This window comes from Belonocnema kinseyi, chromosome 6, assembly GCF_010883055.1.
Source record: "Belonocnema kinseyi isolate 2016_QV_RU_SX_M_011 chromosome 6, B_treatae_v1, whole genome shotgun sequence".
NCBI lineage: Eukaryota > Metazoa > Arthropoda > Insecta > Hymenoptera > Cynipidae > Belonocnema > Belonocnema kinseyi.
The window spans coordinates 107,625,404-107,640,813 of NC_046662.1; the positions used below are offsets into that span (position 1 = coordinate 107,625,404).

A 15,410-nucleotide genomic window follows, 5' to 3' on the forward strand; every position below is an offset into this window, starting at 1 on the left:
TCATCTTCCAAACGTAATTTATTTTGCTCTTTCTATTTCTGAAACACATCACCTTTGTCTTATCTACGTTCACCATCAGCTCTTTTGTTCCCACATACTCTTTGAAGATTCTCATCATTAGGTTCATCCCCTTCTCATCATCTGCTAATAGAACTACATCGTCCTCGTATCCTAGGGTGTATAGTTTGCTATTACCCTAAACCTTTCCTCCTTACCCTTTCTCCTTTCCTTTTCTCCTTTAGCTTTTCCTCTAAGTCTGTCAATAGATACTAAATAGTAAATAGCCATATCACTTTTTGTGTTCACTGAGTCAAACGCTGCTTTGAAATCTACAAACAAAGCGACTAGTTTCCCTTTCTTTCTCCCCAAATTTTTGTTGAATAAATAGTTAAGTACGTAGATGTGTCTATAGTTCCCATCCCTTTTCTAAATCCCGTCTGATTATGTGGGATACTTTCTTTTTGTTCCACCTGACTCTCCAACCTTTTTCTTAAGATTTCTGCATATATTTTATAGCATATATTTTAAAAGATGCCAAGGAATTTTCAATTGATTACAATAATTTAACATGAGATTTTAAAGGATTTGATATATTTTAAGATATTTTAATAGATGTCAAGGAATTTTCAATTTATTTTAATAACTTAAAGGAATTTCAAAGAATTAAAAAAATTTTAGAAGGGTTATTTTTAAAAATTCCAAAGTACTTTAGAAATCTCAAAAAAAAGTTAAATATATCAAAAGATTTTGAAGGATTTGAAATATTTGAGGACATTTTAAAAGATGTCAAGGAATTTTAAATTTATTTTCATAACTTAAAGGAATTTCAAAGCATTAAAAAAATGTTAGAAGGGTTATTTAAAAAAATCCGAAGTACTTTTGGAATGTTGAAAGAAAAGTTCTAGGTATTTCAAAAGGTTTAAAAGGATTTAAAGTTTTTAAGAGAATTTAAAAAGATTCCAATGAATTTTCAATTCATTAGAGTAATTTAATGTGATATTTTAAAGGATTTGATATATCTTAGGATATTTTAACAGATTCCAAAGAATTTTTTATTGATCTCAATAATTTAGAATGAGATTTTAAAGGATTTAAAATATTTGAGGGTATTTTTAAAAATGCAAGGAATTTGCAAGAGCTTTAAAAAATTTTAAGAGATTTAAATTTTTTTGGATGTTTTAAAACATTTCAAGGAATTTTCAATTAATTTAAATAATGGAAAGCGAATTTCAAAGAATTTTAACGATTTTTTTCAGATTTTCTGGTTGAAAGTGGAACTACTTTGTTCAAAATTTAGTTTTTTTTTGGTTGATGATTCATCAATTTAGTTAATAAAATTTGCTTTCTGAAAATTTCGCTATTTTGTAGAAAATTCTTTTTGTTTTTGGTTAAAAATAAACTTTTTTAAACTACAAATTTAACTATTCTATGTTTCATTGAGAAGTGATCTTTTTTAGTTAAAAATTGTTGTATTTGATTGAATACTCGTATTTCTGGTAAAAGATTAATCTTTTTTGTCGAAAATTTAACTATGGTTAAACACTAATTTTTTGTATAGAAAATTAGTCTTCGTCGAAAATAAATTTCTTTTGTGCAAAATTCATGTATTTAATTAAAAATGCTGTTTTTTTTTAGTATACATTTCAACTTTTTGTTTAAAAATTTAACGGTTTTGTTGAAAACAATTTAAAAACATTTTTTTTTAAATTTATTTGTTTTATTCAAAATTCATTTTTTTCAGAAAACTAATTGTTTATTTGAAAGTTTAACTATGTCTATTAAAAGTTAGTCAACTATTGATTAATATTGATTTCATATTTTATAATTATAATATTAACATTATTAATATATGAAAATTTTTCTATGTACCTTTACCGAGGTTCTGGTGGTGCGGAACCCACCTTAAGCTGTAGGTCTCCCCATCGTTTACTTGACTGCAATCCAGTCCGTCAATGATGGGGTAAAAACCAGGCTTTGTTCAATATGTCGGGGCACACTGCTCTCATCAGATCACTTGATTGCATTATAAAAATGCGTCCGTGACTGATGATATATACCGGGACAGCCCCGTGTTAAATAATCAAAAATAAAATCCAACTCTAACCAAAAATGCCTTCGACATGTTGGGCAGTAACCATCTTAAACCTGTGACAAAAATTAATTGTTTAAACAAGTAATTTTTAAAAATGATATGTATAATATAATGTATATAATATATAATATAATATATAACCGAAGGTGTTCCGCATTGATGTCGCGGTAGGGCTTGAGCTTTCGTCTCATGACTTTGACAAGATTTTGAAACGCTTTTCGCTTCCCGAGGATCGTCGGGGCGCCCCTGGAGCCACAACATACGGGACGATGGCGATGGTGAGCTGCGAGATGGTCAGGCAGATCTCACTAATCAAACAGCTGCCCAGAAAGAAAATCTGCGACAAACCTTAAGCACTGGAACATCAGCTGTGCCTGCTGAGGATGCTTTGCCTAGCGTTAGCTATTTGCAGGCAACTAACTCGACTGAAATACCGTGGGAGAGCATCAATTGGGATACCAAAATGAAAGAGGAATTGATGCTTCTATATTACGAACGTGCGAAGTTTGAAACGAAAATGGAAAAAGGGTAGAATTTAAGAACGAAATTTGCTGCAAAGTATCCTAATATACAAAAAGTCGCACTAAGAGATATTATAGCTAATGTGAAGGACATCAGGTCTAATCTACACTTTACAAAAGACCGAGCAATGGAGATCAAACTGTCTAAGCCGGAGCAATTGATGTTCTTCCTCAACCTATTGATGATCCAACACCACCACAGCCTCCAGCGGTGGATTGCCTTATACAACCAGAGGCAGAAGCAAAGGTTCAGCAACCAAAAAAGCGACGAAAATGGACATGACATATGAACAGAGATGTTATGCGCCTTTATTTTTTGGCAGAGAAATGTGGACAAAGTGATTGATGAACTCGCCTGGGAAGATGTGGACAACGAAGTCTTGATTGATGCTGAAGGGATAGGTGCTAGGGATAATAAACATCATGTACCGAATCCATTAGAACCACATCCGGATATTACTAACGATGATGTGGATAGGGATCCCTGAAGAAACAGCACCTTGAAAGGAATTTTGGTCATGCTTTACTAGAGTTCAGATATGTAGAACCAACACTAAGGCATTTTCTGCCCAAAATGAAAATCACAAATGATCTGCGTGCACTAATAGCACATCTGGACAGCAGGGTTTTACCTACGTATTTGAACGTAGCATAAACTGCGTTAGAGGTGCAAACTTTTGTATACTGTGCAGCTGTGGCGACCGTTTGAACTTTGGGATGGAAAGCGAGGCCTGCAAATGCAGTTTTTGTCCAAGGAAGGGATCGAGATCAACCATGGAAGATCAGGTTAGATATGGATGTCAACAAAAAAAGGTGCAAATTGGGTCGATTAACTCAATATAAAAAAGAAAGTAGAACCAGAAAGCTGATAAACCATGTTACTTAAATCATCCACCCTCGGCACATGGAGACATTAACACCAGCAATATTGGGTGAAATTTTAGACTCAACAACAGAGTCTTGATGTTCTTACTGCCAGAATGCGTCTGTACAAGCAAGTAGTAAACGAAGGCAACAAAATCAAAACTTTCAAACAGATGAAAGAAGGTTGTATCGTGAACTGAGAGTAATGCCAAATAACCAGCAAGGCACCGAAGTCCCTCAATTGAAAGATATGACTAACTGCTGGTCAGGTGTTTGAAAAAAATGAACGGATGCAATTTGGACACTGCGTGGTTCAAACTGGAGAAAGCAAGGGCAGGCAATAGCCCGGAAATGCAACTGACAAACATCACAGCTTTAGATGTTTCAGCGGTCTTGAAAAAAGCAAGTAATTGGAAAGCTCTAGATCCGGACATGGTGCACAACTTCTGGTACAAGTACCTGACGAGTGTGCATCTTGCGTTGGCAAGGTGTTTCCAGAAGATCATTGAACACTCACATCTGATGCCAAGCTTTATGCTTCAGGGTACTACGTATATGTTACCAAAAAAACCAGACGCTCAAAATCCATCTGACTTTCGACCAATAGCCTGTCTTCCAACAATTTATAAATGTCTTACAGCTATCATTGAAGATAAGGTATATTCTCATTGCGACGATAATGCCATTCTTACAGAAGAATAAAAAGGATGTTGTAAAAACTCGCGAGGCTGTAAAGATCTGGTCAATATAGACGCTTTTGCCATGACTCAAGCTCGTAAGCATAAAAGAAACTTATACATGGCATACTTTGACTACAAACAAGCGTTTCGTTCCGTGCCGCATGACTATTTGCTTGAAGTCTTAAAACTGTACAAAATCTGCCCACGCATTATTGACTTTCTAAGCCATGCGATGAGGCTCTGGGGTGCAAGAATGAAGTATTTTGATCATGGACAACTAAAGATAACTAGATCAATACGCTTTACGACAGGTATATTTCAAGGAGACTCCTTCATCGCACTCTGGTTCTGTTTAGCGTTAAATCCATTCAGCAAAACACTAAACAGCATGTCTCATGGGTTCAGAATTCATGATAATGAGGATGGTCATCAAGTGATCCATCTTCTTTACATGGATGACCTGAAGCTGTACGCCAGTTCAGCCCAGAAACTGCAGCAAGTGATCGATGTCATAAAGCAGTTTTCTAATGATATCCACATGAAGTTCGGACTAGATAAATGTAGAACGGTGCATTTAATAAGAGGGGAATTAGGGACTACAGAGTTAAACAACGAGTTCGAAAATGATATCGAGGCGATGGCTGCAGGCGAATCATATAAATATCTGGGTATTCTTGAATCTAAGGGTATTCAGCATACCACAGTTAAGACAAGCCTAACGACTACTTTCACTAGGAGACCCAGATTGATTATGAAGTGTTTTCTGAACTCGGCACACAAAATCAGGGAAATCAACACATTTGCTATCCCTGTTCTCTTGTACTCCTTAGGGCGCATAAAATGTTCTAACACCGACCTTGAAAATTTTAACAGAATTGTTTGCGTAGAAATGACGAAGCACCGAGTGCACCACAGAAATTCAGCGATTGAAAGGGTAGTTCTACCACGACATTTAGGGGGTAGGGGCGTTGTAGATGTCAAAAAGCTGTGTGAGTCAAAAGTTATACAGTTGCGAGACTAACAGCCAACGAATTGTTGCGCTTTACAGTAACATCTATAAAGCGGATCTTCACTACACGCCCTTAAATTTGTCCTCAGATGGGGCTTTAAACATCAGGGCAGAAACCATAGAGGAATTAGAAATACAATGGAGAGAAAAATCCATCCATGGCGAACACCCCAACATGTTCGATCAATATGGCCGAATGAGAGAGTTTTTCATAATCGGTGCTCCGTCTTTTTGTTAAATTTCGGAATTTTGTGAATCGCCTATAAGATGTGTTTGGGATTAAAATGTGCCCTTATTAATTCTGAATCTGAGAATATGTGACTGTGCTGCATATCTTGTGTAATTTTGTGCAATTTCTCAAATTAAAAATTCATAACTTTTCTGTACTCTGGACTGATGGCTGTGACTCCGTCTCGGCGCGTGGCGTATAAACCTCACACAGTGACTCTCAGTCTCGTTACCGTATTTCCTTTAATTGTTGCATAACCTAGCGCGTGCCCAGGTGTTTCTATACCTGGACATAGTTTCACCACTATAGCCTTGAATAAAAACACGTCTAAGATTACTCTTTCCGCGGAGAAAATCTGCAGGGGCTGCGCATCTAATGTTGTAATGCTACATTTTGCTCAGGATGCTCCGCTCCTTACCAGCCAGCTTGTGCAGATCGCTGTGCTACCTTGCCTTCAGGTGCTTACTCCCGTTGCTGTGGTTCTCGACCACTATCTCCAACTCGGGCTTTTGACCTGGAAGAAATCAACAGGATAATTCAATCTGCCATCGGAACACTCCAAACTACACTTGAAACGAAGTTATCAAAGGCCAACCAGAAAGTGCTTTACTCGGTCAAATCCATAGAAGAGAAGCTCGATAGACTTCCGGAACGAGTAACTAAAAACGAGAAGGCGCTCGACAGTGTTACTGCCCGGATTCAGGACATAGAAGGTACACTTGAATCTTTTGATTTAAATAATCATTCTGTGCTTGACGAAATTGAGGGTCGCAATTCGAGGAGACGCAACTTGATCCTTTGCGGGTTACCAGAACGTTATCAGATCAACCGTCCTGATGGCCGACCCCTAAACCTAACCCAACAACTCCTCAAGTCTACGGGTTCCTGGAAAGCGTCTTATCCTCAGTTTCATTGCCAAAATTCGAAGCATTCCGCCTTGGCACTTTGTCAAACGATCGGCTCAAACCTAGACCGGTGAAAATATGTTGCCAGGATCAGCGTGCGGTGCAGGCGCTCTTACATTCGTTCCTTGCTACACTTGTACACTGCAATCGACGACTATGTCCCTAACTATTATCAGTAAACATCGACCTACCTCCCATGGTTTTCATATGAGCTCAAAGATCACGTGATTGCCAAGAAGGTTGCGCACTCTGTATACAAGAGAACGAGAGATCGGGCTGACTATGAGAATTTTTCAATCATCAGGGCGAGGTATAATCTATTATCGGAGCGTTCCTATAACGAGTACATACGCAGGACAGAGAGAAGTATCATAGCCAGTCCGAAATCTTTTTCGGACTATGTTAACGAAACTAGAAATAACTCTTCGCTGCCGGCAGAAATATTTTTCGTTTATTTAAGAACAGACTCTTGTCCGCAGATCGCCGAACTATTTTCCACACATTTTAGATCAGTTTACAATCCTAATAAAAATTGTGCCTACATTCATTCTTATGATGACGAAGTTGATCTAAATATTGTTTATATTTCTAGAGACGAAATCAGGGCTAAACTACGTAATCTCAAACGGAATAAGGGAGCGGCTATTGATAGCATCCCTCCTTTTCTTCTAAAGTTTTGCTGCTGGTCACTCACAGAACCTCTTTTCTTAATTTCCAACTCCTCCCTTGAACTCGGTTACTTCCCGTATGCCTGGAAAAAGGGAATAATTGTTCCTATCCATAAAGGGGGTGACAAATCTGACGTCACGAACTATAGGCGGATAACAATCCCTAATTCCATATCTAAATTGTTTGAAAGTATAATGTATGATAAATTTTACTTTGAATTTTCTAAATTGTTCTTTGACGAGCAGCATGGATTTAGAAAGGGCCGCTCGGGCAGTACAAATTTATGCATCTGCACTCAATACTTACTGAGTGCAATGGAGAATGGCGGGCAAGTGGATTCCGTCTACACAGATTTCTCTAAGGCTTTTGACAAAGTGGATCACTGTGTCCTAATTTTCAAACTAAGAGCCTATGGTATCTCAAGCAATACAGTTGATTGGATAGAATCATATCCACATAATAGAACACAAGTTATCAGGAGAAATCGTCATCTATCCAGCGAAATCTTGGCAACGTCGGGTGTCCCCCAAGGGTCGCACATGGATCCCTTACTCTTTTTAATCCTCATAAATGATCTAAAGCAATCTATTCAGCATAGTAACTTCCTTTGTTACGCGGATGACCTTAAAGTATATCTCAAAATTTCTTCCTTTAATTGTGCAGCTAAACTTCAAGAAGATCTTGAAAGGATTCATTTGTGGTCTTTGGAAAAGAACATGCCATTAAATATAAAAAAGTGCCAAATTATCTCATTCACAAGAAAGAGGAAGCTAATTAGATTCTTTTACAACATTGAGGGACAACTGTTGGACAGAGTTCTCTTTGTGCGCGATCTGGGTGTCATCCTTGACTTTGTCCAGACTTACCTGGATCATCTATCTATGATTGTGAATGAAGCACTTGAAGCTTTAGGTTTCATTGTCAAAAACTCTAAGTCTTTTCATAATCTTCTAGTTCTTAAAACACTCTATTTCTCGTTAGTCAAACCTCATCTAGAAACGGCCTCTATTATCTGGTCACCCTTCTATGCGAACCATATGATGAGAATTGAACGAGTACAGAACAGACTTCTCAGATTTGCAGCTTGGTAGCTTGGTATACATAGAAATAGATTTGACCATGACTACACTGAACTGCGGGCTACCTTAAATATACCTTCAGTGCAATTCCGACTCTTAGCAGCAGCCATGCGTTTTCTCTATAATGCAATTAATTGTCATATCGATTCCCCAAAAATTCTAGCCCTGATCTCGTTCTCTGCTCCTACTATCTTCCTCAGAGGCTCGACCTCTACTTTTAGAGTTCCTTTTCATAGAAAGAATTACAGCGGAAATAGTACTCTTACATGCATTAGTAGGGAAGCTTACCACTTTCAAGACTTAGATTTCTTCGTCTCATGTTTATTTAGGTTTAAGAACAGATTGTCAGCGTTACTCAGAGACTAAAACCATTTTTTATTGCTATACGTTGACTGGCTTGAGCGCTTTTTTGTTCACTAATACAACTTTTATATTTAGTTCATTTTATATTTAGTTTCCTTTTCATATGTAATAAAGGACATTACCCGTTGAATGTTTAAAATTAAAAATTAAAAAATTAAATTAAGTGGATAGAGCGGCATCTAATATTTGGCGAAGAAAAGGTGTTCTGTATCCAGAGACGGAAGGATTCATCATTGCGATATAGGACAAGGTTGTCAGCACCAGGAATTATCGCAAACACATGTTACATCAAGGCGTGGTTGACCGGTGCCTATTATGTGGAGATACCAACCAATCCATCGAGCGCATTATTGATGGCTGTCGCGTAATGGCTCAGAGAAAATATACGCACAGAAATAATGATGTAGCGGGCTTATACATCAACAACTTGCCCTAAACCCAGAACTCTTAAAAGAATGGATGTCCTTCTATAGATAGATTCCAATGCTTGTTTTAAAAAGCGAAGATTACATCTTATATTGGGAAGTTACTATGCAAACGGATCATTACATCCGGGCCAATCGACCTGACATCGTGATGCGAGAAAAAAAGGTGGAAGAGTCTACAGCATCGACATTGCATGTCTGCTTAACCGAAATTTGCAGTCAACCCTACAACCAAGATCCACAAGTATAGCGAGTTAAGGCAAGAAGTAAAGACCATATGGAGGAATGTGAATTATGCATCTATTCATCCCATTGTGATTTCGGCTACAGGCACTGTGCACGCAAGATATACTGAACATCTTGAACATTTAGGAGTCAGTAGGTTATTGGCAGCAGCTCAGATGGTGGTTTATTAAACACCTGTCTCATTTTAAGACACTTTCTTGACCACCAGGAAGCGAGGACTAAAAACACGTGGAGTGACAGATGGTAGCTCTAAGAAAGCATTCAGAGGTGACTGTTGCTACTTCCAACGCTCGTGACCGCTCGTAATTTATATCTATAACATCATCGCAGGAGGTTTCAAGCATCGTATGCAATTATTTGAATTAACTTATAACATTCTAATCTCATCAGTCACTTGACTTAGTCCGTGGCTATGATGTATAACCGGGTTCACCCGTTTTAACGGAGAAAACCGTAGTTCGAGTCGTGCATTTTCGGCTTACGCACATGAACTTACATTGGTAATCATAAACCTTCTGTTTTATGACTCCCAAATGGTAGGTATGGGGGGAGGGTTGTGCCACGATTTGGCAGTTTTGCGATGGCAGATGCGATCATGCGGGACCTTGGGACCCCTCGGGGGGTTCCGTCTAATCACGGTCTCGACCCGGCAATCCTTTCGTGTTGGGCCGTGCCGAGTCTTAGTAAATGATAGCGATTCTGTTACAGTACACAGAAAAACATTATTAACAATTTTACGTAACAAAAAAAAAAGTTTAAACTACGCCACCGCTTAAAGTATATTTTTGAAATATAATTCCTACAATTTTAAAGTAAAAATGTTCAATATTATGGGAATTAGAGTGAGTTGAAGTGGAAAAAGATGCGCATTTATATTTTTAATAAGAATATATGTTTAAAAAATTAAAATTTTTAAATATTCTTAAAAATGCCGAGCGGCCCTCCAACCACCAGCGATCAGACTTTATGGGCTCTTCTACGATCCAGTGGTTCAATTAGTCACTTTTAGTAACTTTTCAGCTTAATTAAAACTGTTTCCATGTTTTAAAGTACAAATTAGACTGTGGCAAACTCTGCGTATTTTATATTTTAAGTGTGTTTTTAAATCAAAGCCACGGCAATAAATATCTCATCGCTTTTACTTCTCACAGGATCGAGACTTACGTGACAGTAAAAGCGAAGGAATTGAATCTGATTTGATTGAGGCGCTTGGAAGGGAAGCCCGATTGAAGGAACGCTTGCAGGATCTCGTATCGACGTTGGATAAAGTTAATAAAAATTCTGAATTAAGGCATCAACAATCCGCCGAGCTTGTCAATGATTTGAAACGAGCCAATGGGTACAACACGTTTTTTAAATAGTTTTTAATTAACATATGGGTGATAGTCAAATTGGCGGAAATCTTGAAGTCCCGGTAATATAAAAATGACATGGAAAGTCGTCCTGTTTATTTTTAAAAATTAATAAATAGTTTTTGTTTTCTTCTACAGAATGCTCAATTCCTTTTTTCAATTTATTTTTCAATTATCATAATTTAATAAGCTAAAACTGGATTGTTCATAGTTCATTACTGTACTCTGCCCAACCCTAACCTTCATATTGATCAAATTAATTTTTTTCTCCGTTCTTTTGAACAATATTTTTTTAAAATCTTATTGTGTCACCCCCCACCCCAACTGTCCACGTGGACTTATTTCATATTTTATGAAAATATGGATATTCTTGATATATAAAAGCTACAAAACCAAAAAGAGCTGTCAATTGACTCAAAATTAAGTTTTTCCTAAAAACATAAACTTTATGATATGAGAGGGAAGTCCAAACAAAAAGTAGTAAACATTTTCTTAGTTTTTTATGTTTTTCTTTAAAAGAAATCCGCAGATTCAGGAGAACGCGAATGATAAAAACCATTCTGTTACTTATGTATAACCAGGCGATTTTTCATAATTGCAAAGTGTTGATTTTTAAAAATATCATTATCCATATATTGTCTATGTCATAATTTTAGATTTTATTATTGTGTTTTTTTTCTAATTTAAATCAATGTTTCAAACAAACAAAAGTTAAAAATATTAATTTATTTTTACTAAATAATAAGAATGTTACAATATTAATATAATACTCAACTTTAAAAATAACAATAAATGCTATCATCATTACATGATTTGAAACTTCGATTAGAAATTCCTGCCATAAATCGAAGCAAATTTTGGTCTAAAAACTTGTTATAAAAAATTTGTTAAAGGACATGTGATTCTTCGTCGTGTGGTAAATCGAGTTCAGATTCCTCGGGTTTATGTCAACAAAAATTAAAATGTTTAAAAACTGAATTCGAAGATTCTATAAAATAGTATAACAGACATCCCCGAACTCTTCTTTAGAGGGATAATAAAGAGCCAATTTTATTCTGATAAATAAAAATTGTATGCATGTGCACTCTTTTAAGCTTAGAATCGGTTTTCAGATCTCTTTCATTCCGATATTGTAGGTGTCTGCCGTACAGATTATGTCTTTTTAATTTGCTTTTAATTTGTCTACAAACAAGGTTAGTTCCAGGACATGAGTTACTATGTTTTTTGCTTGTCCCAAGTTTTTATAACTCTGTAGTATGGAAGAAAAGCTAGGAAAAATTTTAACACATATAACCTCGAAATACACACACATTAATCAAATTTAGAAAAATTACTTTTTTTGTTAAATTCCCTACCGATAGAAATGTCAGAGTATTCTCAGGCGAAATAGTCTGACCGGTTTAAGACTATCTGCAGGTTCGATTTGAATGATTGAGTCTCAGAGATATTCAGAGAGATGTGGGTCTTTTTAGACTCTCCCTTTTTAAATTGCTCTACAAATTATTAACACTTTTTTTTAATTGATGAATTTTCTCATTATACTTATTTATAATTATAACTTATACATGGTATCTAAAAAGTCCCGGGATGGTTGGATATTTCCTCAGGTAAAATATTTATCAAAAAAGTGAAGGTCATTCCTGAAGTAAATTTAAACGAGGAATTCAATGATGACCTTCATTTTGACCTTGAAGTTGACCTTCATGGCATTTTAAAGGTCAGCATTGTTTTTTTTAAATGGAACCCTCCTTTTTTATACCTGCAATCGACAGAGTGGAAAATTCTACATTCAGGTACTCAAGTCATAGGTCAATTGTAACGTTCAAGGTCAATTAGAGGTTATTCGAAATTAACAAAGTTTTTCAAGAGGTCAGTGTAAGTACTGTAGTAAATTTCAACGAGGAATTCAATGGTGACCTTCATATTGACCTTGAAGTTGACCTTCATGGCTTTTTGAAGGTCAACTTTGTTTTTTTTTACATCTTTTTTTACATCTTTTTTTTACATCTGCAATCGATAAAGGGGGAAATTCTACGTTCAGGTACGTACCCAAATCATAGGTCAATTGTAACGTTCAAGGTCAGTTAGAGGTTATTTGAAATTAACAAAGTTTTCCAAGAGGTCAGTGCAATTCCTGAAGTAAATTTCAACGAGAAATTCGTTGGTGAGCTCTGTATTGATCTTGGTGATGCTCTTCAAGGTTTTTTCCAAGCAGTTTACGTTTGCGTTTAGCATTACGCAGGAACAACGACGTGGACGTAGTAAATTCTGTTCCCTTTGGGGTGCTTGATGAGCGTGAGTCCCCTTGCCTGTCAAGTTTCGGGGTGCTTGATTAGCGTGAGTCCCCTTGCCTCTCACGCTTCAGTGAAGATGTTCGAACTGAAAACCTTGAGATTCTTGATAAAAAGCTATGCGATTGTAAAAATGAATTACAGCATTACGAATCATCTATCTATCAATCAAAGTAGCCTGTTGCAGAATCCAATTCTGCAATTCGTCTAAGCTTTGCGGTTGCGTTGAGTGTACTTTGCTCTTTAAATAACCCCCAAAGAAAATAGTCGAGAGGCGTCAGAACAGGAGATCCAGCAGGCCACTCGATTTCACCCCTTCTTCCAATGCACCTTTGAGGGAATTGAGTATCCAAATATGCTCAAACCTCTCTACCGTGATGAGCCACTGCTCCGTCCTGCTGGAATAAAATATTTTGAAAATTATCGCCTGTAATCTCCCTTATTCTTAGTACAATTTGGTTTCTGAGAAGCTCTTCATATGCATGGGCATTGAGATTACCATCGATGAAGAAAGGGCCTATCAATGTATCATTCAAGATACCGGCCCAAACATTAATCTTTTGTGGATATTGTGTGTGGCTCTCCAACATCCGCTGTAACCAAGATCAATACAGAGCTCACCAATAAATTCCTCGTTGAAATTTACTTCAGGAATGACCTTCACTTTTTTGAAAAATATTTTACTGAGGAAATATCCAACCGTCCCGGGACTTTTTAGACACCCTGTATACTAATATACAATTTCTTGTGGAATTAAATTTTTTTGTCTTTTTTGGCGTATCTCATTCCATTGACGAGAAACTTTGTATTAATTCCAATTTTAAACATTAAAAACAGTAAGATATCTGAAGCCATCGAAACCTTAGGTTCCGAATTATTATATTTTAGGCTTCTAATTATGAAATTAAAAAAATCTATTTCTCAGTTTTAATCCGAAAGCTTAACAAAGGAACTTCTTGACTGTCGGCTACTCTATTGAGATAGCATCTCTGCTTGTTCTTTATTATCGTATTTTTATTTCTATTTCGAAAAGGACATTTTAAAACCTTCAAAACATTTAAACGAGCTACCTGGACCTTTAAATATATCTACCAGAGTGCCTGTGGAGAATTTCTCAGAGCTTCTCAGAGCCTTGAGAATCTTTAGCATATACTCTGAGTTTTTATCGGTAGGGTTAATCCACAAACGAAAAGTTCGGGGACGTCTGTCATCATGTCCGCTACAATTCCCAAAATTTTCAAGACTAAATCTTTATTATTTTAGGAAAAAAGCCGGGGGAACCTAACACTGGTAACATTAACAATTTTCTAAGTATCACATGCCCTTAAACTATCTAAATCAATGCAGGGTGTTCAGCGATCTTGAGAACCTGGAATTATCCTTGGTTTTCTATTGAACCTTGAAAACCTGAATATCTTTTCGTCCACTATGATAGAAACATCTCGCTTAGAAAAGGTCATGCGACTGAAGCATTTTTTACTTATCAAGATATAATTTATATTTTGTTAATTACAGCATAAGTAAAGAGATTTCACGACGCTTTTAGACAAGTTTTCAAGCACTTCAAAGTTGTCAAAGTTGGTACAGTACGACTGATTTCAAAGATTTCAAAACCTTTTAAATTTTTTAAACGACATTAAAATCTTGTAGAAGATTTCAAAAGGTTTAACAAATATTCCAGTGATTTTCAAAGATAACAGAAAACTCCAGAAAGATGTCACATATATTTTAAACAATTCGTAAGAATTTAAAAAGATTTCAATACTCAATGATTTCAACAAGGATTACACCAAATTTCAAAGATTTAAAATTATTTCAATAATTTTGAATTATTCCAAATGTTTTCTACCAAAGTTATAAGATTTCAAATATTAATGAGTTTAAACGAATAACAAAGATTTCACAAACTAATATTAATTAAAGATATAACAAAAAATCATTTATTTATGATTAGGCTTGCTTTATAAACTGTTGGACAATAAAAAATGAAATATCTAATTTTTTACATGTATGTTACACGTTTATCTCAGGACGATTTGATTTTGTGTAGTCTGGGCAAAGAGAGTGGTTCCCATATTTCGACTACAAATTACGTTGTTATTTTTCATTTTCTAACATGCACCTTTTAGACTTGAAAGCTTTATAAATGATACGATAGATATTTATTACTTATTATTAAATTACGAGGGTAGTTCAATAAGTCCTTAGAATGAAGTATAAAAACAATTTTTTTTGGGTAAATTTTTTTTTTATTTTTCAACATAATCTCCTTGGAACTCTATACACTTGGTCAATCGCTTTTCAAGTTTTTTTTAATCCTTCAGAAAAATGCGTTTTCGGAAGTTCCTCAAAATAAGCACTTACAGAGGCAATGACGTCTTCGTTGTCTGGAAATCTCTGTCCACCGAGCCATTTTTTCAAGTTTGGAAATAAGAAAAAGTCACTGGGGGCTAAATCTGGTGAATACGGTGGGTGTTCGACCAATTCGAATTTTAGTTATTCAATTTTAGCCATTGAAACGAAGCATGTGTGAACTCGGGCGTTGTCGTGATGAAAGAGAATTTTGTTTCTCGCCAAATGTGCTCGTTTTTTTTTTAATTTCTTCTTTCAGCTGCTCTAATAATGATGCATAATATTCACTAGTGATTGTTTTACCCTTTTCCAAGTAGTCAATAAGTATAATTC

General features: G+C 35.9%; 1 protein-coding gene across 18 annotated transcripts in view; it reads left to right on the plus strand.

The window, feature by feature from the left end:
• Nucleotides 1-15,410, plus strand: part of LOC117174633 (colorectal mutant cancer protein) — a 323,721-nt gene that overhangs the window by 125,363 nt on the left and 182,948 nt on the right. For 10 of the 18 annotated variants that reach the window (XM_033363896.1, XM_033363897.1, XM_033363898.1 and 7 more), the window contains one exon: nt 10,234-10,421. The exons of the other annotated variants lie outside the window; for them this stretch is intronic. In XM_033363896.1, the coding sequence (XP_033219787.1) occupies nt 10,234-10,421 (188 nt within the window). The remainder of the gene's footprint in view (nt 1-10,233; nt 10,422-15,410) is intronic. 18 annotated transcript variants of the gene reach the window in all.